Consider the following 24,623-nt stretch of genomic DNA (forward strand, 5'->3'; position numbering starts at 1 on the left):
TGGAAATGGTTCAACCTGACTAATAACAATATGTGGAAGAGAAATGGGCACTCAAAACCACTGGGTGACATAAATAAATTTCTGTATTACCAAGAAAAGCCATTCTGGTGGCAACTTGGCATTAAGTAAAAGTCCCCAAAATAGTCATATTCTTTGATCTAATAATTCCACTGTAAGAAATTATCCTAAGGATAATTTATTGCAATATTTATTGCAACATTACTTTTAATAATTTAAGAAGACCTGGAAACAAAGGATATGTTCCAAAACAAAGAATTAAGTAAATTATATAAGATCCATAAGATGAAACAGTAAATAAGCATCATTTATGGAAAAATATTTGATGACATGGGAAAACCCTAATAGTACACTTTTAAGTATCAAGAGCAGGAATTTAACACAGTATACATCCTGCAATCCCAAATACCACAATACTGGGATTAGGAATGAGTTTTTGGCATTTATACAAATCTGTATTTTCTAAAACTCTATAATGAACATAAGTTGTTTTATTTAATAAAAATTTACATTTGAAAAGTACATTCACTTTGACACTGGTCTCACAACTATAAATTTGTCACAGGGAATTAAAAAGGTAAGTCAATGTACTAGGTGTATGAGGTAAAACATGAGAACATATAAAATTGACCTGATTATAATACATCAAAATTAGAAATTACAATAAATTTATAAATTATAAATCTACAATTATATTCCTTGTCTTTCATGAATAGGAGAATATATTTTCCAAGTGGTCAAGTCCCTAAGAGACTCGCAACCACAAAACAATGGTTTACAAGTCTCAGTGCTTCAGGGTTATTGTGGGGAGGCTGTAAATAATGACATACTTGTCTCCAACAACGGAGGATGTTCCACAAAGCAATGAAGAATAAAATGCTTGTGGACCCTTTCATCACTGTTTCTGTTTTACAAGTTAGGGTTCTGAGAAGTTAATTTGGAAGAAGAGTTTTTGTGGTTATCTGCATTCGCCCCCTCAGGATCCATTCCTGGCCCTTTTCTGACAGCTCCTGCCTCAGGAGGCTAATCTCTTCAGATTTCAAGACTGAATCTCCCAGGCTCCCCTGCCTGGGTTAGGCTGATGGAAGGCATCAACAAGCGGACAGAAGGGTCTTGGTATATACCTTAACCCCAGGATGTAGTTTTTAGCAGTGGTTGCATCTTACAAAGCTGCAGGTGTTGAATGGCCCTCCTTCAAAAAAAGGTAATCTCTTTCCCTCTTTACCCATTAAGCCAAAAGATGGTAACAACTTCCCCTGTGGCCGGTCCCTCTGCACTGCACCATCCCTTGGTAGTTCTGTTAACTCTACTCAAAGTTCATTCGCTAAACTTTCTTCAATTAAACCACTTGGGAATATCATCTGATCCCTGTTGGAACCTTGTCTATTTTAGGAAAAGAAAAAAAAAAGCCTTTTTAGAAATCACTGCCTTCGAGGAAAGCCAGGTCCCAAAACTTTCATAAAGCTTTACAAATATAACCTTGACACGAAAACTGCAAATTTAAGCTATAGCTTGAAACTATGGAACAAACAAGTGAAAAACTGTCACTATGACAAATAACAAGCATTTAAATTAATGATTGTGGAATGAGATCTACTTACTTTTGCCTTGAAATTCAATGAGATTCAGGACAATCTGTTACTGAAAGGCTTTCTTTAGAAAACTGATTATTCTTCATACACTTTTCAAACAAATATATATACTTAATAATGAAATGGACAGCTATAGAAAAATATTTTGCAGATCAGCAACTTACCTCTTTGAACTTGTGACTGAGCTTGCTTGTGTCCAGGTCTGACGGGGAAAACATGTCCTCATTCTCAGGCAGCTCGAAGACTTCAATGGCGATGTCACTGCCAGGAAGAACAGGTCCTACCTCATCCTCCTCTTCATCTGTGGCATATTCTCCTGTCTGAAAGGAAGGGGATTTCAGAAATCCAGCTGTCCTGACCCATGTGGAGGTGGGTTATTTTAAACTATTTTACAAAAGAGAAATAAAATATGTCACCAAATGGTAAAAGTGTAAGTAGGCTTTTGAGTCAAGCATGCCTCATTCAGCCAATGTTACAAACAAGTGTTAGTTCAAAGATCCAAAGTGACATGTCTATGCCATTTATAAGTGCATTTCTAAAAATCTAATAGCATCAGCAGTATCTTTAGTAAAGCAACAAAATCTTTATTTTAAATCAAAGTGTTTGATGTTTTTACTAAATAAAATTATGTTGCTAAGGGAAATAAGTAATTCCTTTAAATTCCCACCACCTGTAATGAATAAGTCACCCAATATTGACAGCAGGGAAGAAGGAAGGGGAGACCAAAAGATTCATCGAGTTGGAAAGGACCTTAATTAAGCCTTACAAAGGTTTAGTAGATTGATTCTCCTAAGTTTTAGAGTTCAATCAACTCTGTTTCATTTGTTTGTTTAACTAACATGGTGGTTAACTAGTGACCTAAAGGATTAACCAAAGGTTTCTAACTTACAGCCCACACAGGTGTATTGCTTTGCCTATACAGTACTACTTTAATAAATCTCAGCATTTTGGCAATGTTAAAAACTTTCACCTAAGATTCTAGATTTCCAGTTTTTCTTGAGAAAGCCAAAGATCTGGCAATATAGGCACATTACGACATGATAACCACTGGCCAGAGTCAGCAGTCGTTGTCCCTTTACACAGGTACACTTTCTAATACACCGTAACTTCCATAATTCATTATTCTAAGCTGTTAGCATCACTCCTTCGTGATACCCACGGGCCCCTGTAGGTATGTGAGTTCATGACCCTTGGAATAAATATTCCTCCTCACCACTAAGTTCCTTAACATTATTAGAAAGTAGCTCCTCTCCTGGCAGCATCAGGCTATGAGACTCTAATTCAAAATAATTGTTTGAAATCTATACCTTCTGATATAATTTAAAGATAAATCACTGACTCACAGTGTTGAAAAACAAAGTTCATTTAATTCACCCCTGTTCCTTCAGGTAGTATTACATTTAATACATAAAACAGCTAGGGATTCATATTGCCTTTAAAAAAAATTTCATAGTGTACTGAGTGATCTATTCCTTTGATTAAACAGGCTTAGCATCTGACTGTTATTTTTTCTTTTGGTTCTACACTATATTCTTCTTGCTAAACCTGAAACGGTATTTACTTGACTATGTTTGCAAATGAAGGAAATCCAATCCTTAACCTCAACGTGATAATTCCTAATTTCTGGAAGACCATTGATGAATTGCCGTTCTGACTTCTCTCTTTCAAAGTAAAATAATTCTAGTTTCCTCATAGGTCTCATTCTCTGTAATTGTCTTTGCGCCTGTACTCTGACTTCTCTCCAAGCTCTTGGTATTTCTCTTAAATTGTGGTGTCCAGAAGTACATACAATTTCTATTAAGGAATCTGGGGGGCATTGACCACGATGAACAAACAAAGGATGCCTCAGCATCCTCAGACTCTTTTTCCACACACAGAGACTATTATCATGAAGACTTTGACTTTGGTGGCATTTGTGTATTGAAGTAAGGTCAGGATATTTCATATAGTGCAGTGATTTTACATGTTATTTAGAACCCCCCTTCCCCCACACAGCCCAAATATAATCAGCAATGCTTTGACTGAAAGGGAAAGAGGTGGATGGCCTCCATCTTTTTTTTTTAATTTTTTAAATTTTTGGCTGTGTTGGGTCTTTGTTGCTGCGTGCGGGCTTTCTCTGGTTGTGGTGAGTGGGGACTACTCCTTGTTGCGGTGTGCAGGCTTCTCATTGCGGCGGCTTCTCTTGTTGTGGAGCACGGGCTCTAGAGCGTGTGGGCTCAGTAGTTGTGGCTCAGAGGCTCTAGAGCGCAGGCTCAGTAGTTGTGGCACACGGGCTTAGCTGCTCCACAGCATGTGGGATCTTCCCGTACCAGGGCTCGAACCCGCGTCCCCTGCATTGGCAGGCAGATTCTCAACCACTACGCCACCAGGTAAGTACTGGCCTCCATCTTTATACTATATAGCTCATCAGCACCTGGAAACCTAGGGGTCTTTAGAAACCAATCTGAAGGGAATTCCCTGGTGGTGCAGTGGTTAAGAATCCGCCTGCCAATGCAGGGGACACAGGTTGGATCCCTGGTCCAGGAAGATCCCACATGCCGCGGAGCAACTAAGCCAGTGTGCCCCAACTACTGAGCCTGCGCTCTAGAGACTCTGAGCCACAACTACTGAGCCCATGTGCCACAACTACTGAAGCCCACGCGCTCTAGGGCCCACGTGCTGCAACTACTGAGCCCACGTGCTGCAACTAGACCCAATGCAGCCAAAAATAAATACAATTTTTAAAAAAAGAAAGAAAGAAAGGTCTGAGGTCTTCTGCCAGCGTTCAGTAGGAGGGGCAGGACGGGAATAAAGACGCAGACCTACTACAGAATGGACTTGAGGACACGGGGAGGGGGAAGGGTAAGCTAGGACGAAGTGAGAGAGTGGCATGGACTTATATATACTACCAAATGTAAAATAGATAGCTAGTGGGAAGCAGCTGCATAGCACAGGGAGATCAGCTCGGTGCTTTGTGACCACCTGGAGGGGTGGGATAGGGAGGGTGGGAGGGAGGGAGACGCAAGAGGGAAGAGATATGGGGATATATGTACATGTATAGCTGATTCACTTTGTTATAAAGCAGAAACTAACACACCATTGTAAAGCAATTATACTCCAATAAAGATGTTTAAAAAAATAAATAAAATAATAAAGAAAGAAAGAAAGAAACCAGTCTGAAAATGTCTTAACTGTAAATACCATTCTAAGTGTCTTTGGCACTGGCAGGGCAAGGTAGCTGAACAGTGGGGCTGGTTGGTTCCAGATTGCTTCCATTCGTGGTATGATTAGTTCCTATAAACCTTAAAAGGACTCTAATTCCAGACTTGGTATTTTTTTTGTGTGATATTCTGTAAATTAATTCATCTCCTATTTATACATATTTTTAGAACTAATAGGTACTTTATGAATCCCAGTGATGTTAATTAATAGAAATGTAGCAAGGCTGGCAAAGTGCACAATCTCAAGATAACCTGATGAAAGTTTTGATTTAGAGATATAAAACTCTGTGCTTATTTTTGACCCTATAGTTACAACTAGCAGCAAAGCCGGTTATTATGAAGGCCTAAGCCAGGTACATAAAATTCACTTCTATATCAAATCAATTTGATGGCTATCATGAATGACTCAATAAAATCTTAAGTTAAATTTAAAGTCTGATGACAATGCAGCACATTTTAAACATAAGAGTTGAACTGAACAATTTGATTTCCCTTTGCCAGCTTGAAAATAGATACTTCTTCACCATATCTAAGGGAATGAACATAAGCATGTGCCTAGGAGGGGGCCTAACCTATAACAGGATCTTAACAAACATTTTTAAAAGAATAAATCCAAGAATGCCAATTGCATTTACTTGGTAATATCTATAACCTGCTATAAGGAAGTTTTCAATAATATCAAGAAAATGCACTGCAAAGTCATTTGATGAGAAGGCAGCATTCTATCACATTTATTTTTTTAATGCTCCTTTTAGTGAATAACAGGATAAGGGTTTGTACAATATATACAATTCTTACCTCTAAGTATAATTCTGGCTTTGTTACCCATTTGAGTCATCAAAATTATCTCCATAAATGTAAGTTATTAATAATTCTTTTGATTCTTTTACTTTTTTTTACTCTACCGGTCTCTCTCCTCAAAACCCAAATCACCTGCAATTCTGCTAAAATGTTTTATCTTTCATTTCATCTTTCCATTTACTAATGTTTTCTGTTTCTAATTAGTCTCATAAGCATCCTGAGGACAAGATATATATTTTACTGTCTTGATTCTACTTATTACTTACTAGAGACTCTGGATAGGGTGTTTAAAAATATTACATTGCCATTCTCCCTCGCAGATCATTTACCACTCCCATCCTAAATAGGCTTTAGAATAAAGGGTGCATTTACTACAGAACCTCATAAACACCTGGAAGTTAAAAAGTTACATTTGGTAGACTTAGAATATGTGTTCTTCTGATTCTTTTATCTTTGTGGAAAATGGACATTATTTTTACGGTAGTCTGCAAATAAAATAAATTACATGGAATGATAGGTTAGCAGAATTTCATAAACCTCAAAATTAAATTGGACTGAATCTGACATTTATAGAGGAAGATGGACAATGTTGTACCCCCCAAAAGTTGCTACAATGAAGTATTTCCAGTGGTATCCAGGTCCTTCTCTTTATCTCTTTATTCTGAAAAGATTCAGCATCTTTCAAGTAAACAGAGACTCCTGAAAGTTCTTCGTCTCAACCTGCAAATCCACTTTAAATGAGGCAAGAATAGTTCTTGCCTTTTCGTCTTCTTGTCTACCTTCTTGATTAACATCTTATACTGTTTAATGGCTTCCCAAAAAGGGTCAAAAAAAAGAATAGTGATTGTTTTGTAACTTACTATGTGCCCACCACTGTACATTCCTTAAAAAACTAACTGATATAGGTATTACTATACCATGTTAACTTGAGGAAACTGAGGTTCAGAGACTTTACCCAAGGTCAATTAGTTATGTTGCTGAAGCTACACATCTAACATATTCCAAAGCCCATGCTCTTTCTTCTATGCTATCCTGCTTACAGTCTACAGAACTAAAGCTTTGTAGAAAAAAAGATGGAAATACATTCCTTTCATTTTTCTCCCACCAAAAACCCTGGTGCATAATCCTATTGTGTTGAAATTCACCCTCCACATCTTTGAACATGATCATTCAGTTCACTTTGAAGACTTGCACCTGCCTGCAATGAGCTCCAAAGTTCCTGTCCTCTTCTTTTCTCTCATAATATGCTCACCCTGGGCAAGTGCATAGAAGTCCCCTTCAAAAGGTTTGGCTCACGGGCATGCTGACTGATGTTTCATGCACGCTTTCTTATATAAACCAGAACCAGAGCATATAATCTATAGAATTAATGCAGTGTCTTAAAATGGATGAAAAAGATTCTTGCAGGGCAAAATGAGTGCTAAGGTCCTCTAGATTTTTATGGTTTTTCTCTTTTACATTTCCTTCTCACATCTAATTTTCTTGAGCTACCAGTCTTCACTGAATCTTTGCAAAGCATTGTATCTGCTTTCATGGACACAACTTCCTTTATACTCATATGCTATTGGAGGATTTAATATTTTATTAAAATACATAATTACAATGTTAAGTACAACTGACAGGTTCTGCCTCTTCTGGTGGCTCTGGTGGGACCAGAAGCATGTAGACATATCAGAGCCTTGAATACTCAGGAGGGCTGTAGATCTCAGTGTAGGTTTTACAGAAGGAACAGACAGTATCTGTTACAGTGGTGAGTTAAGTGGTGACCAATTAAAGAATCTTGGTTTTGAAGTCACTTAGGCCTGGGTTCAAATCCCGGCTCTTGATATTGGTAAAGTTAGTTTTCAGATCTAAGTTTCAATTTCCTCATCTATGAAGTGAGGATAAAAATAGTTCCTTAGTATAACAAGCTTGTCATGACATTAAGTTAGGTGGTACCTGTAGAGTGTTCAACACAAGGTCAGGCACATGGCAATGCTCACAATAAGTGATCACTGCTGCTGCAGTACTTATACTACAATAGCTACAGGCTAAAGGCTTCATCAGATCTTGTAACCAGACATCTGCTAACTTTTGGTCTCATAAATATAATGTCCTAGAAGACCTTGCCACATGAATCTTTTGAAAGCAAACTGGTCATTTCTGAAGTAAAACTCTTCCTTTCCCTAAACCTGCTCCTCTTCTTGGATTCCCAGTTTTGGAGTAGGTACCAGCTTCTACCCAAGGCCAAGCAAACTTCCAGGCCTCTGTTCTCCTCACTGATCGACTCCCCTCCTGCCCCGGCGGTCCAAGATGAATATCCATCTACTTAGCACATCCCGTGAAGCTGCTGGCATAAGACTCTTCTAACCCACTCCTTTATGTTTCCATGGCATGCCTTCTGTCACTCAGGAAGCTCGGCTGTTTTTATATCTGCCTCCTCCCAACTACTTCTTTCAACTGCAGGTTCCCTGAGAATGCCAGGCATAATCTATCCCTGTGATCCCAGTGTGGCTGGCACACTGCTTGGCATACAGTAGGCGCTGAACAAATGTTTGCTGAGTGAATTAATACAGTTTTAGCCACATCTGCACAGCACAGCAGAGCCTGATTTTCCTGTTAATGCTCAGCTTTCAAGTAAGAAATACAGTGAAGCACAGCTGCAGCTGGGGCCTAAATGACCCTGTTGGGGATTTTCTCTTGCTGTTAGGTTCAACCATTAGCAGTAATTTTTGCTGCAGCAATGTTTGTTCTGGTAAATTCAGGGAAACTAAATGGGGCTAATCATAAAAATAGCCTTAATTATGCAGTTTTTGTTGGAATTTGTTTACTGGAATTGAATTTGGTTATATATATTTTCAGACTCAGTTCTGTGGGAGAATAGAAGAGAGTTGCTTTTTCTCTGGAGGAGAAAGACCTCAAACTAACACTTTAATGTTTAAAATTCCTAAGTCTGTGCCAACCATCCAGATGGCTTTCAGCAAAAGCATCCCCTTCCCTGCAAAGGCATCTCTCTTTCCATTTTCTGTCAGTTGACTTCTGTGTGTCCTGATTTTGTAGTGTTGCGCTACTTAGTCTCTTTTCCCATCACTGGGAATAACAGCACCTTCTTCATAAGGTGGTTGGGAGAATTTCCAGTAGTGATATATTCAAAGTATTGATCACAGTGCCTAGAATATGCTAAATGACAAGATGACTTTATGACTACGATTATTTTCACTGTGCCTCGTTTCTCTAGGACAATGCCACAGAACAGTACAACAAAAAAAAGAGCATGGCTTGGGGGCTGGAGAGACCAGGGCCCCAAAAGAGAAAAAACAATGTCACAGCTGTATGATAGTGGGCAAGTCATTTAGCTTGTATCTTCCGTGATCTCTTCTATAAAATGGTTCAAAAGATACCAATCTCATAGGTATTGAGAGGATTCAAAGAAATAAAATATGTAAAACATCCAACATGATGGCCCAAGATATATATTCATTTCTCTCGTTTATCAAGTCATTCAAAATTTTCTTGTCAGTCTTTGTTCTCAGAATGTTTTCTGACATTTCACTCCATTCTTACTGTCTAGTCGTCAAATCAAGAAACATCTAAAATCTCTATCTTGATTACTCATAAGGCCTCTTGTGTTCCCTGCCTTCAGATGCTCAGCTCCTCAGGTCACTGATAATACTGCTAGCAAATTATTCTTCCTAAAATTCTGACCAGATAGATATAAGATTTGCCTATAAAATCTTCTGTAACAATTCAAACTCATTTTTCCCTTCTTAAAATTGTTACAGCAATTGTGGTAGACCATTCAAAAATCAGAATTAGATATTACAGAGTTTTAAAGTTTTTTTTTTAGTTTTTTTCTCCCTTCCTTTTCAAAAGTATACTCCTCAAAAGCAGGGACTCTCTTTACCACTCTGGTAGGTAGGCTCTAAAATGACCCCTAATGATCCCTTCTTCCTGGACAATCATGCTCTTGTATAATCCTTTCCCTTGAATGTGGACTGGATCTACAGACTCACTTCTTTTTTTAAAAAAATTTATTTATTTTTTATTTTTGGCTGTGTTGGGTCTTCGATGCTGTGTGCGGGCTTTCTCTAGTTGCGGCGAGCTGGGACTACTCTTCGTTGCAGTGCACGGTCTTCTCATTGTGGTGGCTTCTCTTGTTGCGGAGCACGGGCTCTAGGCGCACGGGCTTCAGTAGTTGTGGCACATGGGCTTCAGTAGTTGTGGCACACGGGCTCAACAGTTGTGGCTCGTGGGCTGTAGAGCGCAGGCTCAGTAGTTGTGGCGCATGGGCTTGGTTGCTCCATGGCATGTGGAATCTTCCCAGACCAGGGCTTGAACCCGTGTCCCCTGCATTGGCAGGCAGATTCTTAACCACTGCGCCACCAGGGAAGTCCCTACAGACTCACTTCTAACAAGCACAATACAACAAAAGTGATGGGGTGTCACTTCTAAGATTAGTTTACAAAAAACTGTGACTGGCATCTCTTTTGTCTTCCTGCTCTTGAAAAACAAGCCACCATGTTGTATGTGGCCCCATGGAGAGGCGCACATCACAAGGAACTGATGTTTCTGGCCAACAGCCAGCAAGGACCTGAGGCTTGCCAAAAGGCACATGAGGGAGCTTGGAAGTAGATCTCCTGCATTCTGCCAACAACTGTGAGTGAGCCTGGAAGCAGATCTTCCTCCAGTTGAGCATGTATATGACTGCAGTTCTGGCTGAAACCTTATTTTTGGCCTTGCAAGAGATCTTGAGTCAGAGGTATCCAGGTAAACTGACCCACAGATACTGTAATGTGTGAATACTTCTTATTTTAAGTTGCTGAGTTTTGGTGGTAATTTGTTATAGAGCAATAGAAAGGGGGTACTGCCATAACAAATATAGAAAAACAGGGAAGTCTGGAAACAGGCAGTGAATGAAGGCTGGAAGAATTTTGAAGAGTATGTTAAAGCAGCCTAAATTGCCTTGAAAAGACTGTAAGTGGAGATCTGGAAGGGGGATCCTTGTTGTGTAGTGGCAGAAAGCTTTGCCACATTATCACCTTCTGTAAGGAAAATGTAGGAAATATCCCTACTGAACTGAGTGAGCCAGGGAAGTAGATTTCAAACAAAGTGCTGAAGGCGCTGCCTGATTTCTTCCTGCTGCTGCTACTAAAATATGACAGAGATCAATTGAGAGGACTGTTGAACAGAAAGGAACCAAGACTTGATGGTTCTGAAAGTCTTGATTCTAAAATTAAGAAATGGTTTCCAAACAAAGTTCAAATCTAGGATACTGTCATGGTCTAAAAATGAAGCAGCAGCTGTGACCATTAAACTCTTTTGTTAAGAATTTTGAGCTTAGGAAACTCAAATTTTTTATAATAGGTGGTAAGCAAGTCTGTCACCTACCCTGAAGAGAGATACTATCTCTATTTTCCAAGGTTGTTCACTATACAAATATCATTGAAAAAATAATCTGAAACAAAGGCCATCATGCCTCTGCTCACAAGACATGCAGAGAAGTGAGAGAGCCATGGGGGAATTGTCTCCCAACAATATCCACCCTCATTTCTACATTATCTTGGCAACGGGTGAATTTTTCCATGAGTATGACATTCCCTTGACTACACTGATAAGTGTGACCAAAACTGGCTAGGACCAAAACTGTTCAGTCTGTCTCACAGCATATAATTAAAACTACTATTAAAAGAACTCCAAACAGCAGAATGAGCCCAACTTGCAGTACTGAGATCAACCATACTCCCCAGGCTTCCAGACTCTACTGGCTAAACAAATCCCATAAACCATCAGGGTCTACCTTAGAAATCTAGGTGGCTTTCTCCTTAAGCTTCTTCATTGAGTTTTCCACTTGGTCTAAGGTATTAATCCAGGTATAGCAGGAAGTATCAGTGATTGCACAGACTAGGCATTGGACCACAGGAGGAAATCTAGGGTTCAGGGCGATTCTATCACCCATATCAACCCTGGCCAGTGAGTTGAGGTCAACCTGAATGCCTTCCAGGATAGAGGTGGTGTCATTGATAACATCACCTAAAGTTTGGAACAAATTTTGGACCACCTTATCTAATTAAATGACTCCAAACCTAAGAATAATTGCATATAAATAAAAAGTCAGCTATCCCCCAAGAAAGCAACCCTGATTAACTAAGAACAGCCTCACTTCGGAGGGATCTCTAATGTCATCTGAGGGCTACATGATCTGATAATTACAGTGTTTCTTTTAATACATGAAGGTCTCTTATGACTACCCCTAAGCTTCATGAAAAGTCTCAAGAGTTTGATCAATTGCCACAATTTGTTTCTATAGTTTGCCATCCTAAACTTTAATCTGTAATTTTCCAAGTGACAGACCAACAGGCTGTTGACAGCAGCTCAAAAGTCAGTAAAAATAACACAAGGTTCATCAAGGGGAGTACTGGCCAGAGTTATAAGTATGACCTTGAATTCTGCCCAATGAGCAAAGTGACCATGTTCATTTTTGGGTCTGCATAGCTAGTGCTGAGGTTGGAAAGCCTAGCAGATGGAATTGGACAGCTTGGCTGAACCATTGGTGAAACAAGCCCAGGCATTTAAGGAAACCTCTATGAACCAAAGGCCTCATTGAGCTAGACGCCTTGTTTCAGGAGGATAGTAGCAGATAGTTCCCCCCAAATAAAAAGCTGCTACTCGTTCATGTAAATCTAAGATGCTGCTGGGCCAGGCTAACAGCTTTCTTGAATCTATCACTTCCATTTGACAAGCAAAGTCTGTTGGGCCCTTCCAACCTTATTGATCAGTGAGGTCAAGTTGACCCACATCAAACTGAGAATATTAGGCCAGAGAGTGACAAGGCCTCCATGGGTCAAGCATTCAGTTTCAGTTTCCATAAGAGCTTAGTAGGAGGTTAATAGCTATCCCATCTCCTCTTTTTTTGGTTGCTGCATCAGGCATGCAGTGTTGTGTTGAGAAATGGCCTGAGTATTCTGGCAGCCATTAAGTGTTTAAATAAACTGCGATTTACCCTTCTCTTCCTGCGATTCTGTATTGTTTCTGCTGGACCACCTGGAATAAAACAGGGAGAGTCATCTACATATCCTACTATCACCACCTGTAATAAAACTGGGAGAGTCATCTACATATCCTACTATCACTTCTCTATATGTGGCAATCCTTGAGTGGGAGAATCTCCACTGTCACCTAATGGCACAAAAAACTACAGGCATATAAGAAATCAATTCCATTGCAGATTTAGCAGTGGACGCATAACAGCTTTACATTGCATCTGCCAAAAGGGTCCCATCCACCCTTTAAAGGCCTCTTCAGCTTTCCTTCTTGCTTTGGACTCTGCCCAAACCACATCAGTTGAATCTGGATATTCTTTCTCACTATGGGATCAGGTGAGATGCTGACTGGTGAGCCAGTATCCACAGAACCATAAAGTTTGAGTGCCTCCCCTCCCAAAGTTTCCCAGTATATTCAAGGGGTTCGTATAGCATTTGATCTCTCTGGAGGACAAAGAGATCTATCTTAGCCTGACCCCTCATCATCTTTCTCCTAAAAGCAGCTGAGGTTAGGGTAGTAAGAGGGGACATCAAGGGGTACGGAGGCAGAGAGAAGCTCTGTGCCTGTAATAAGGTGCCGTAATAATTCATTTTCAATTATTCAATTGATTCAACCATTCAATTTCATGTAATAAGTAATAGTGCATTTTCAGTTTTGAGCAGTGCAGTGGCTAATATGTTTTAACCAAACTTCCAATGTCTGTGGTCCACCTAAAGCACTATGCAGGGTGAGTCATCATTACTGATAGAACCAATTTAGCTTCAGGGAGTTTTTGACTCAGAAGCCTTATCCTTGACTCCTACAACAGGGACTCTGTTATGGAGTCCATCTCAATCTGGAGTCCAGTCATAAGTGTAGTGTGAACATAAGGGATGGGGACATTTTTCAAGTGGTAATGCTGACTGCAAGAATTTATCCAGATTGTTTTGAACAAAATAGTGTCTCATTCTCTGGTGAGTTACTTTTATCAGCATTATAGACCAGTTAGGACCCAAATACTCATCCATGGTTTCCCACAGGAGTTTGTCAATCTGAAAGAAATCTCCCTGACAGGGCTAATCTTCCCTTATAGCAGTCAAGACCCACTGCAAAAAGCTTCACGACATTTTACTGTCTGAGTGAATCTAAAGTTGGCATGATAAACTGCAGGAGGGGTTGAGTCAAAAGGCAGCCCAACTGTTGCTATTTCTCCTTAACTAGCATTATGTTCCTTGTCCCATAATCTCCCCAGTGAACCAGCCAAAGTGTTAAGGATTTACCAGGCTTTTGACTATGACAATGACAAATTCCTTCCTTTCATGCTCAGTGTCAGTATGTATCCCTGTAACTGCTGTCTGAACAAGGTCAAGACCTTCTTCTAACCCAGAATGGGTCTTCATACTAGTTGATTTTTGTATCACTATTTTTGTGTTGGTATCTCAAGCCACAATTTCCAAAGAGTGATAAGAGAGCCAGAGGATTCCTGCACATGCAGGCATGTCAGTAGAGACACCCAGACATGCCTGGTAACCTGCATCTTTCATAACAGGCAGTAAGTATTACTGTCCTTGCTCGAGAGGGAAAGTCTACCTGTATCTTCCAAGACTGTTATCTATACAAACACTTGAACAGATAGTCTAGAACAAAGGGCAGTCAATGCCTCAGAAATGTTAGAGCCTTGGAGAGAACTGTTTCCCAATTTATTTATTTATTTATTTTTTACTTATCAAAGTCTTCTGGTGTTGACATTTTACCCACTCAAATGAAGCACAGAAACCTTATTTCCCTTTACCCCGATGATTATTTAATGGAAAAAAATGTCTAGAAAGTCAGCTGATTTTTAAAGTCCCTACAATATTATTCAGTTTACCTTTTCAAAGACTTTCCAACCATTATTCCTTTCTATATACTCAGCTCTGCAGGTAAACTGGTCTTTTTATTTCTTGAGCACACCTAATATTGGCCCAGCTTCTTAGTTACAGAAAACAAACAATAACAACAAACAACTTCTTGCAGATAAAAATTGAAACCATAAATCTCAGATTCATGCTTTTACTTTTGTATGTCCTTTGTTGTGATGATTCTTTTATACTATGGTTATCTGGCCTTTTGACAGATTGCCTGGAAAATGATTTAAATTCTTTACCATATATATTTATTGTTTCCACAGCAAAATAGCAAGCTTCTTGGGAGTATAAACTATATTTTTCTATGACTCAATATTTCTAATTCAATTCCTCTTAATAAATGATAGCTACTTACTAAGACATAAATGCCATTGTCTTTAAATCTCTGATAAATATATTCTATATGAGGAGGGAACCAGTGATCCCTATTTTTCCCACTGAGATCCAGAACTAAACAGTCAACAGACCAAAGTAGACCTCTGTATTCAAATGTCACATTGCAATTTCAAATTGGCAGCCTTCCTTGAGTTTCATTTTATTTGCCAAGGAAACAATGAAGCACTTATTCTGATGCCAGCAGGACTGTGGGAAGAGACTAAGAGATTTGTATTTCCCTAAATCTTTAATCTGCAGAAGAGAACAACTACACTGACCAAGTGGCACATGTTATTATTATCTTAATAATTCTTTAATCATACAACGAATTGAATCTTGGAAAATATGGTGTATTCATATAAAAATTGACTCATATGATTGCAAAAATGCTGATTATCACATAGAACCAGAAGTTACAGCTACAGAATTTATAGTAAACAAAAAAGTAAAACCAACAAAAATATTATTGATGGTATTTCTATGGATTATCTACAGATTAATAATAAATATAATCTCAAACTTATAATTCCCTTTGAGGGAGAATAATTTTACTCCTTTCCTCATTATGGCTATCTGGTGGTTTGTGGAAGCAATTTCTTCTTGAGAAGTGTCTGTAATACCAGGACTCAAAAGTCTTTACGTCAGTTTTCCTGGCATCTTTAAACTGGACAACTCCAGCTCTGATTGCATCTAACCTTTCCCACAAACTCCCATTACCCTAGGCTATTTACAATGCATATTCTGTTCCAGCAGGTGTGAGGCTGAGTGGAGAAATCTGTAATCTTAAAGAAGTACTAAGAGAGTCCCACTTTGAGACACAGAGTCTCAAGTCATTTTATAGGTCCTTGGAGAGCAGGAATCATGTCATATTCACTTTATATCCACATAACTATTAAACATAAGCAATTGGACATGGCAGATTTTAGTTTTCTTCATTAAATATTGAGTTGACACAAAGAGTATTTATGAAATATACAAAAAGTATAATGAATAATGATGTAACCACCACCGGTTAACTAACAACTTAAGAAAAGAAGCAGCACCACTACATTTCAATTCTAATCCTCTCTGTGTGCCTCCCTGATTCTATTTTAGTCGCCTGCCCTTCGGAATAATTCTGCTGAATTTTATTATTCTTGTTGTTCTTTAGTTTTACTATATTTTTTAAATGACTAAACAATGTATCATTAATTTTTACATGATTTTAAACTTCATATAAATGGAATCATGTATTCTTCTGTGCCTTTCTCCTTTTAATGGTATGCTCCTGAAATTCCTCTAACTGTTGTGAACTGCAGAAACAACTTCTGTGTATCATTCCACTGAATGAATATACTACAATATATTTACCCATTCTCTTCTTGATAGAGATGTCAGTTGTATCCAATTCTTTTCTATTACAAGAATGATATTATACATGTTTTACACCTCATGAATTTAAGAATTTTACTAAGGTGTTTAGGAAGAAATATAATTGTTGAGTCAACTTTACTAGAGAATGCCAAATTGTTTTTCAAAGTGAATGGGACTATTTATACTCCTATTGCAGAGAATAAGAGTTCCTTTTACTCCATATCCCCAACCAAAACTTAAAATATCCAGTTTAAATCAATTTAGTAGGTAGGAAACAGTATTTCATTTTGGTTTTTAACTTTTACATTTTGATTCCTAATATGTTTGGGCATCTTTTCATGTGTTCATTGGCCACTGAGATTTCTTCTGCTACGATATGACTATTCAAGACAATAGCCCATAAGCAGTCTTTCCCACTGGCTCTTGGAGGACTCTTTAGATAATTCTCTTTCAGTTATTTAGTTTTCAAATATTTTCTTCCAGCTTCTGGTATGTCTTTTTGCTTTCACAAAGGCATTCTTTTGATGAATAGAAGTTCTTAATCTTAATGTCAATTTTCTCAATTGTTTCCTTTATGGATTTCCTTAACATAATGAACCATTTCTTACACTGAAGTCATAAAGATATTCTTGTACACTGTCTTCTAAATTTTATAGTTTTGCTTTTCACATTTGAATAGTTAATCTATCTGGAATGTAGCCCATGGGGCTCTAGCTTTAAGATGGAGTTCTTCAATTAGAATTCCACTTTGGGTGGGCCATGGGCTTTTTCTATTGTAACCCAAAGCAACATCAGTTACAGTATAATCATAATATAGAGAACACTTAGGATAAGTATGACATTATGATAGAGATATGAAAGAAGCCAGACATTAAAAAGTATGTACTTTATGATTCCATTCAAATGACATTCTAGGATTGACAAAATTTTAGTGTCAGAAAGCAGACTGAATGCTTTTTTGGGGCTGAGAGTGACTGCAAAGTTCTATAAGGGAACTATTTGAGGTAATGAAAATGTTCTGTATCTTTATTGTGGTGGTGGTTATTCATCACACTGTTAACCTAAACACATTTGAAATTGGTGCACTTTATTGTATATAAATTATTCTTCATTAATGTTGATTTTAATATGTGAAATATGGATATATAGTAATAAAAATTATCAAATTACACACTTAAGATCTGCACATTTTGTTCTATGTCAATAAAATAATTTTCAAAAACCCCTTTAAAATCCAGAATTCCAAAAATCAATTAAGAGTTTTTACCACCATCCTTACTAGCATCAATATCAGTTTAAAATAAATGGAGCCCTTATCAGACCAGGCAAACCTCCACAGTAAGGCATCTTTAGGATGTCAGTCCTTGGTCAGGTCACCATTTAGTTTTTCCTGCTGATGAAAATGTATTTCTATGATTGAAGGTTATTTCTAAGTTAATACAATGGGCAGGAGAAGATGGTTATCTATGCAGTATTGATCTTGGCATCATTTAGGCCATTTCAACTATTCTGTTTCTACTACATGTTTATTCAGTTGTGACTAAAAAGTCATGTCAATGTGAGTCACCAGGTTGCCATTTCTAAGGTCCTAAAGGTTTTCAAGGAACGAAATATGCATATTTATTTTTTTGGTTTTACATGCAGAAGATTTTGGTGCAGCGTGATAGAGATAGGGTCTTCTTGTAAATTCACGGTCTCTCAAAACAATTAAAATGTGGTAGCAAAAGCCCACAGAACAGTGCTAAACCCCAAAGTGCCAAAGACAAGTACAGCTTATTCCTTCAGCCCTTTCCCTATCTTCAATCTCTAGTCTAACTAGGTTTCACATTTCTTTTACCACTGTATTCTATGCCATTCTTCCTTCACTATTTCAGATTATGTTCCTAACTAAATTTCATTCTCCTCATTTAACTCTACTCTCCACTTTTCATCTTAATATCCTTTGAGTGATTCAAGTCAGTTCAATTTCTTGGCTTCCTCTAATCTGCCCAGTGCTGTGCTCATCCCTGTATGTATTAAAAATCAACCAGCTATCGAGACCTGTCATTGAAGACATTACAAGCTTATGGGTAAACAATGATAGAGAGCGATACACAAGGTGCTACTGACTCAATTAAGAAAGGGCCCTCAGCCCAGCTGAGAGAGCCCAGGAAAGCTTTTTGGAGGAGACAGATGAAATCTAAACAGAGCCCTGAAAGGTGAACAGGATTAGTGGGCACAAAAGAGCAACAAAGAGTGTATGGAATGACATTCAAGGTAGAGAAAACAGGAGGAGCAAAGGCATGGGAAACCACAGGATCCTTATGGCCCACTGGAAAGTTAGTCAGTTTCCCAGGCTAATAAGGCCCATCTCTCACTATGCATTTTAGCATTTTAGAGCTTTTTGGTAAAAAATTATATTCAATTTATAAATGTTTTTAAAGTTGGAAAAATGCTGTCATTTGTGTTTGTTTCTGTGACATTTCTGTAACACTGCAAACTCTGCAGTTCATCACTAAATTGTTCTAGCATGGTTTCTAGAAAGTAAAAAGTCTATAATCTCAGAGGAATTTAATGGCTTAGAAGTACTTGATGAAGTGTATCTGATATTTCATATTTGGCTCATGAATTAATATGACAATGTGGTAGTTGGAAAGAAAATAAGAAAACGTATTCAAATCACTTGAATTATGATAAACAAAATAAAACTAAAAAAATGAGCTACAAAAAGATGGCATAATTTAGGCAAAGGTTTCTATTCTACTAATTTCCCTTTACATTGCACATCTTCCTGTCTCTGCTCCATGTTATAAATAATAATGTTTCTATACACAAAGAATATTTCTAGAGAGGACCTTTCAAGTAGAGGAAGATGTCCACCTCCTGGGGATAGTGCACTTATGTGTGTGTATATGTGCGTGTGCACGCACGCATGTGTACACTGCTTAGGTAAGACCAAGAATGGATACAGTCTTTAACTGAATGTCTTCCAAGCACCTTATGATTCTGGGTTTCAATGACAATGACCACTACTATAGATTTGGGGATCACAAACCAAAGGACATAATTAAATTAAATAATTTTAAAGGTCCAGTCAAACTGGAGTCTGTAAACAAGCTGTTTTTCTTGTATTGTACTTCTATTCTTCTGGCTCCTCTAATCACCATAAAGCAATCTCCCTTTTTAATATACCTGACTTTCCATTTCTAAGTTATTCTATCGCTGTTACTGACAGCTAAAGATAGTGAGAATTAGTTTATGATTTAAAGTGTAAAATCTTTTTACACATTTCAGTATGCCTACCATATAAATTGTGCAAACAAGTACTACTATAAGTTAAATATATACACGTTTAGTTTTTTGAAAAATTAAGGACTTTGTATCAAACGATCCTTTTCTAAAAAGATAATCACTGGATTTAAAGACAATATAAGTCACCGTGTACGTTATATTTTATAAACATCATACAACTCTGTTGTTGGATATCTTTTTCTTCCCTTGAATATAAATCACAAAATATTTAAAATGTTAGGGGTTTAAAACATCCATGGTTAAATGTTAGGAAGTGAGTCCAAATTGCAGAAACTGTGCCTAAAATATGTGCTATGTTTCAGAGTTAATTATTTTTCAATTGGTTATCTTCAAACTATTATTCAACATACAAAACACATGGCTCTAGAGAAGTTCTTCCAAGCACAGAGCTAGTTAATAAGACAAATAGAATATTTAACTTCACACATGAAAGCAGGAAGGTACAGATAAGCATTATTTTCCACCAAAAAACAAACCTTAAGGAAATAGTTGTTATTGTTATTGCAGTTGCCAGACACTCCTTGCAATTCAGCCACAGTGTTCTAAAATGGTTGACAACAAAAATTAAAAAAGGCTTTTTCCCCCACTAGAGAGAGCAGCCTAATGAGAGAAAAAACACTGAAGTTCCAGTGCTTGCTGTAACACGAACTTTCAAGAACTAATACCCCTAACGCTTAGTTTCTTAGCCCTATACACACAGCATAAAGCCAGTTCACATTACTAAAAGGCCATCCATAATAACTGCAGTCTCTTGTTCACACGACACCAGCTGCTTCCAGACAGGGACAGCAAACAGCATGAGTCAAGTTTAATGTTATCCCTTTAAAGCTTTTCACATAAAAATTACATTGTTGTAAACCTTTAACACATGCAAACCATAGCTTCCATTGTATTTCTGTCTCTAAGTATTACATATTAACACAAGCAATAAAAATGCATATCCATGTAGGCAGTTGCTCTAAATGGTATTCAGTACTTTAAAAGATTCTAATAAAAAATGTTGTCATGATACAGTTGTTAATAATAATTTCTAGTAATAAAAACAAATTATGAAAGAAAGATTAAGTTATATTTTAAGAGAAGGAGCCTCGGTTTCTGGAGTGATGATTAATCTTGCTATGAACTACTACACAAAGCGGCTTTGAAATGCCATCTATACTCTAAGACTTTAAAGTGTAATGAATATTATATTTAAAGAAGCAAGACCAAAATAATCATATAATTTTAAAAGTGTATGTAAAATAATTCATTTTAATGTGAATGACCATTATATACTTTCTAATTAAAAAAAGTGGTACAGTACCAGTTCATACTTCATTTCCAGTCTGAGCCCACAGGGTTTCACACTGCATATTGCTCTTTGATAGAAACAGATACCCAAAATATACATACATGACCTACGCTACACAAAACATATACCAGAATTACATCATCTCACCATTAAAAGGTAAACATTGATAACTGTGGCGTATGAACGGAAATTAAACTTGTATTGAAAATAAAATCTAGTTGAAAAATTTACCATACCCCCAGAATTTCGTGGGATAGTGCTGTCTGAGGGGTTTACTGAAATCCTCCATGGTTACCTTTCAGATTGTTTTTAAAAATAAAAAAAGAAGGAAAGAAAGAGAAATGAACAATAATTCTATAAATCCAGAAGTACAATCACCCAATCACAGATATATTCAGATCTACGTTTAAAATTTTTCAGTGGTTCAGATTTATACCTCCCTCTTCTTTACAGGATCCTCCCTTTTATTTTTCAGCCTTTAGGCAGAGCCATTTTAACTTTTTAAAAAAATCATAATGTTTAACAGAGAATGAACAGAAACAGGAATGCAATTCAAACTGAACTGGGTGTTTGCTTATTTTAAACTCTATTCTAGTTTAAATATTTGAAGGAAAAAAAACAGAAAATTCAGACGTTTAAATGAAGTTTGGGTATTATCTATATATTTTAAATTCTACTGGAGTATGATTTATAATTTCTTAAAGCATTAAAACAGATGTATATAAGCACACACAATACATAGTAAGGTATTCTTAATCCTAAATATGGTTCTGATAAGACGCCCACTGAACTTTTACAATTTCAGGATATATTTCTCACATTGCAATGTTTTCCCTGTAGGCAATTCAAGCAAGCAACTCCCCTCTGTCAATGTGACAGGTTCCAAGTTAGAATCAACCTTGGATTATTTGACCAAAACCAGAGCTATCTATTCTTTGGTAGACAAAGCTGATCTAAGTGCTGGCTCTGGAAATTAGTTGGATGAACATGGTTGCTCTGCATTTAATTAGAGGTTTTCCTGGCTGGCCCAGGGAATGTCACAGGGGATATTATCAAATAAAAACGATTCTAACTTTGGAATCATAGGATGATTCTATAAATGATAAGAAAAACAAGAAACCAAGCGACTGATTACACAACTCAGGGTTAGCAAAGATATGTAAATCAATAAATTGTTCAATTACATATAAAATTAAATCAATTATTCAAGGACCATTTACTCACTGGATAACAAATACTGGTTCTTCTCACTTCCAGTATGTCTTTTACTTTTCATTAACACAGAGAGAGAATAAATAAAAATTAAGGACATAACACTCAGATCAATCAATTTAACAATATCTGGTTAAATTGTAACCAGATAGTAAAAAATTAGTAAGAAGTGAATTTAATCAAGTAAAGAAATTAACATGTGTACACAAAAGTAGATTTTTACTATTTGCAGGGTTTTCATCTCTCCGATGCACAGAAAATTAATGGTAGGTTTTAGTTGGGCATGCTTTAGTGAGGCAGTGTGTAACACACAAGAAAGGGAAAAAGGTACGTCCGAGAGGAACACGAGAGAGAAAGAAACAATGGGAAAGGGTTCCTTGACCTTTTCAATAAAGTGAAGGTTACTTGGAGTAGCATAATAGCAAGCACCTGCTTTCTATTTCTACAACTTACAGACAGAAGAAAAAGTTTAACCTAAAGCTAAACTCTGTTTTTTTGTAAAATAGTTGTATACTTAGCTATTCTTCCCTTTAAGCCCTATCTTCATAGGCTACTTCTGAATTAAGTATTTACCTATAGTAAAATAATTCTGCAAGTTTTCAATCCCCCTATTATTAGAAATATAGAACAAAGAATTACAGAGCCTAAGTATTACAAGAAACTCCATAAGCCAAAACAGGAATCTTCCTTCCAGCATCTCTTGTTCCCCAGTTACTCTGTGTGTGCCTAAAAACAGACAGACCCATCAGTCTGCTCCATTCAAAATCAGCAGTGTGTTGCAAAGAGTCCAGGCCTTGGAGTCAGGAAGACCTTGTTCCCATCCTAAATCTGGCAACCACTAGCTATACCACTAGAAAAAGCCTCAATTACTACGTTTTTAGAAAAAAAGAAAAAAAAAAAAAAAGATTCTTCTGCTTGCTGTAAAGATTACATGAAATCATGTAGGAAAGGCACCTGGCCAAGTGCCTGGCACTGAATATTTATTTACCCTCCTTGCCCCTGAGAATATCTGCTCAGGTGACAATCAACTAACTCTGCTTTCCTTATAAAAACAGGCAAACAAACAAAATCCATATGATGTACTCCTAAGTATAAATGTTGAATGATAAATATTCCTTTTGCATTTAGTCAAATTTTTAAATTAGAGAAAATCTTATATTAAAAAAAAGCTTTAGCTGCTTAAGTTGAAAACTTTGGGGGATGAATGTGATCAATTCCTCAAAATAACTGGAGGAAGTATGTAGTAAATGATCTAAAAATTTCAGTTGGGAAGCCTCAATTAAAGAACTATCTTATTTCCCCTCTTTCCTTGTTAGACCTGATGCTTTATTTCACAGGCTCATGGAATATTAGAAACTGGAAGGAATTTAGAGATTTAGTCCAATACCTACCCGTACTTTAAAGCAAAGACACTGAGGTCCACAGAGACTGAAAAATTTGGCTTCCTCACCTTCCACCACTTGATGTCACCCGTACTCCCCTGAACCTCAGATCCAAATTCTTTCTAACAGAGTGAGCAGGTAAAAGCCAAACCTGCCGAGAATGATTCTACAATCCTAATTCAGGCTTGAAGCCAAAGCAAATCAGTGTCTCTGATAAAACACAAAACTGAAAACTAGGGAAGATGAAAGTTCAAATATTTGAGGAAATCACTTTTTTAGTTTCAAAATCCAAGATAACATTTTCATATATAATATCGTAGTATAGTAAAAAAAAGAAAAACCAAACTTGCCATTTAAAGTGAATTCTGAAAGTGAAAAACTAAATCAACTAAATAGAATTCTAAGAAACTAATTCACTCAAGTGAAGAATTTCTAATGTTTACTCTTAGATCAACAGTTAACTGAATCACCATTTTAAAATTTTCTACTACAATAAAGAGAGAATACATCCTCATTATACTACAAACAGATGAAAAATTAAGATACATTTGGGTTAGAACACTCCAGACTAAAAATACATGAAAAATATTTGAATGTCTCGTCATTGATCTTCACTAGGTCCTGGCTAGAAACCAAAAAAAGTTCTGGAAAAAGAATATATTCAGATGAGTAGAGGTTGAACATATGAAGTTACACTATCCTTATTTATATCAGCTGGTATGAAGAAGAGTATTTGTTATACCTGAATATTTACTATGTTTATGAGGTATGAAATACTGCAACTAAATTGTTGATGGATACTTTGACATGCCAATGTGAAACATATGCATGTTTAAACATGTTTATAATAAAGTATGTTGTCCCATTTTATCAATGTACATTTGGCATTTACATTAGAAATAGACCAGCATCTGTATTATATTACAACACACAAGGGTTCCGTAGAAAAGTTTTCACTTGGGGGTTAGCTTCTATTCATTTGCTTGATCTTCTACAGAGAGCAGGATGCAAAATTATTCCAGTATGTATCTACTCTATGGAATATGTGCTGGTGGAAAAGCTTTGTTCTGCATTATGTTAGCACAAATCATAGTGAGCAGATCCAAAGAACTTTCTCTTCCTGGGGGGGAAAAAAACCTGAAAACACTCAGCAATTTTCAGTACTTTTCTGTGTATGTTTGTGTATGTGTATGTGCCTTTTC

The 24,623-nt window shown here is 37.1% G+C and overlaps 1 protein-coding gene across 13 annotated transcripts in view; it reads right to left on the reverse strand.

Moving 5' to 3' along the window:
- The window catches only part of PPP1R9A (protein phosphatase 1 regulatory subunit 9A), a 296,255-nt gene that overhangs the window by 78,255 nt on the left and 193,377 nt on the right, over positions 1-24,623 (reverse strand). For 9 of the 13 annotated variants that reach the window (XM_082398179.1, XM_082398187.1, XM_082398189.1 and 6 more), the window contains 2 exons: positions 20,013-20,078; positions 1,775-1,930 (listed from right to left, as the gene is read on the reverse strand). In XM_082398179.1, coding sequence (XP_082254305.1) covers positions 1,775-1,930; positions 20,013-20,078 — 222 coding nt within the window. The remainder of the gene's footprint in view (positions 1-1,774; positions 1,931-20,012; positions 20,079-24,623) is intronic. The other 4 variants (XM_082398180.1, XM_082398188.1, XM_082398181.1 and 1 more) reach the window with 1 other exon arrangement.

Source organism: Balaenoptera borealis, assembly GCF_965194805.1.
Source record: "Balaenoptera borealis genome assembly, chromosome: 7".
In the NCBI taxonomy this organism is placed as follows: Eukaryota; Metazoa; Chordata; class Mammalia; order Artiodactyla; family Balaenopteridae; genus Balaenoptera; species Balaenoptera borealis.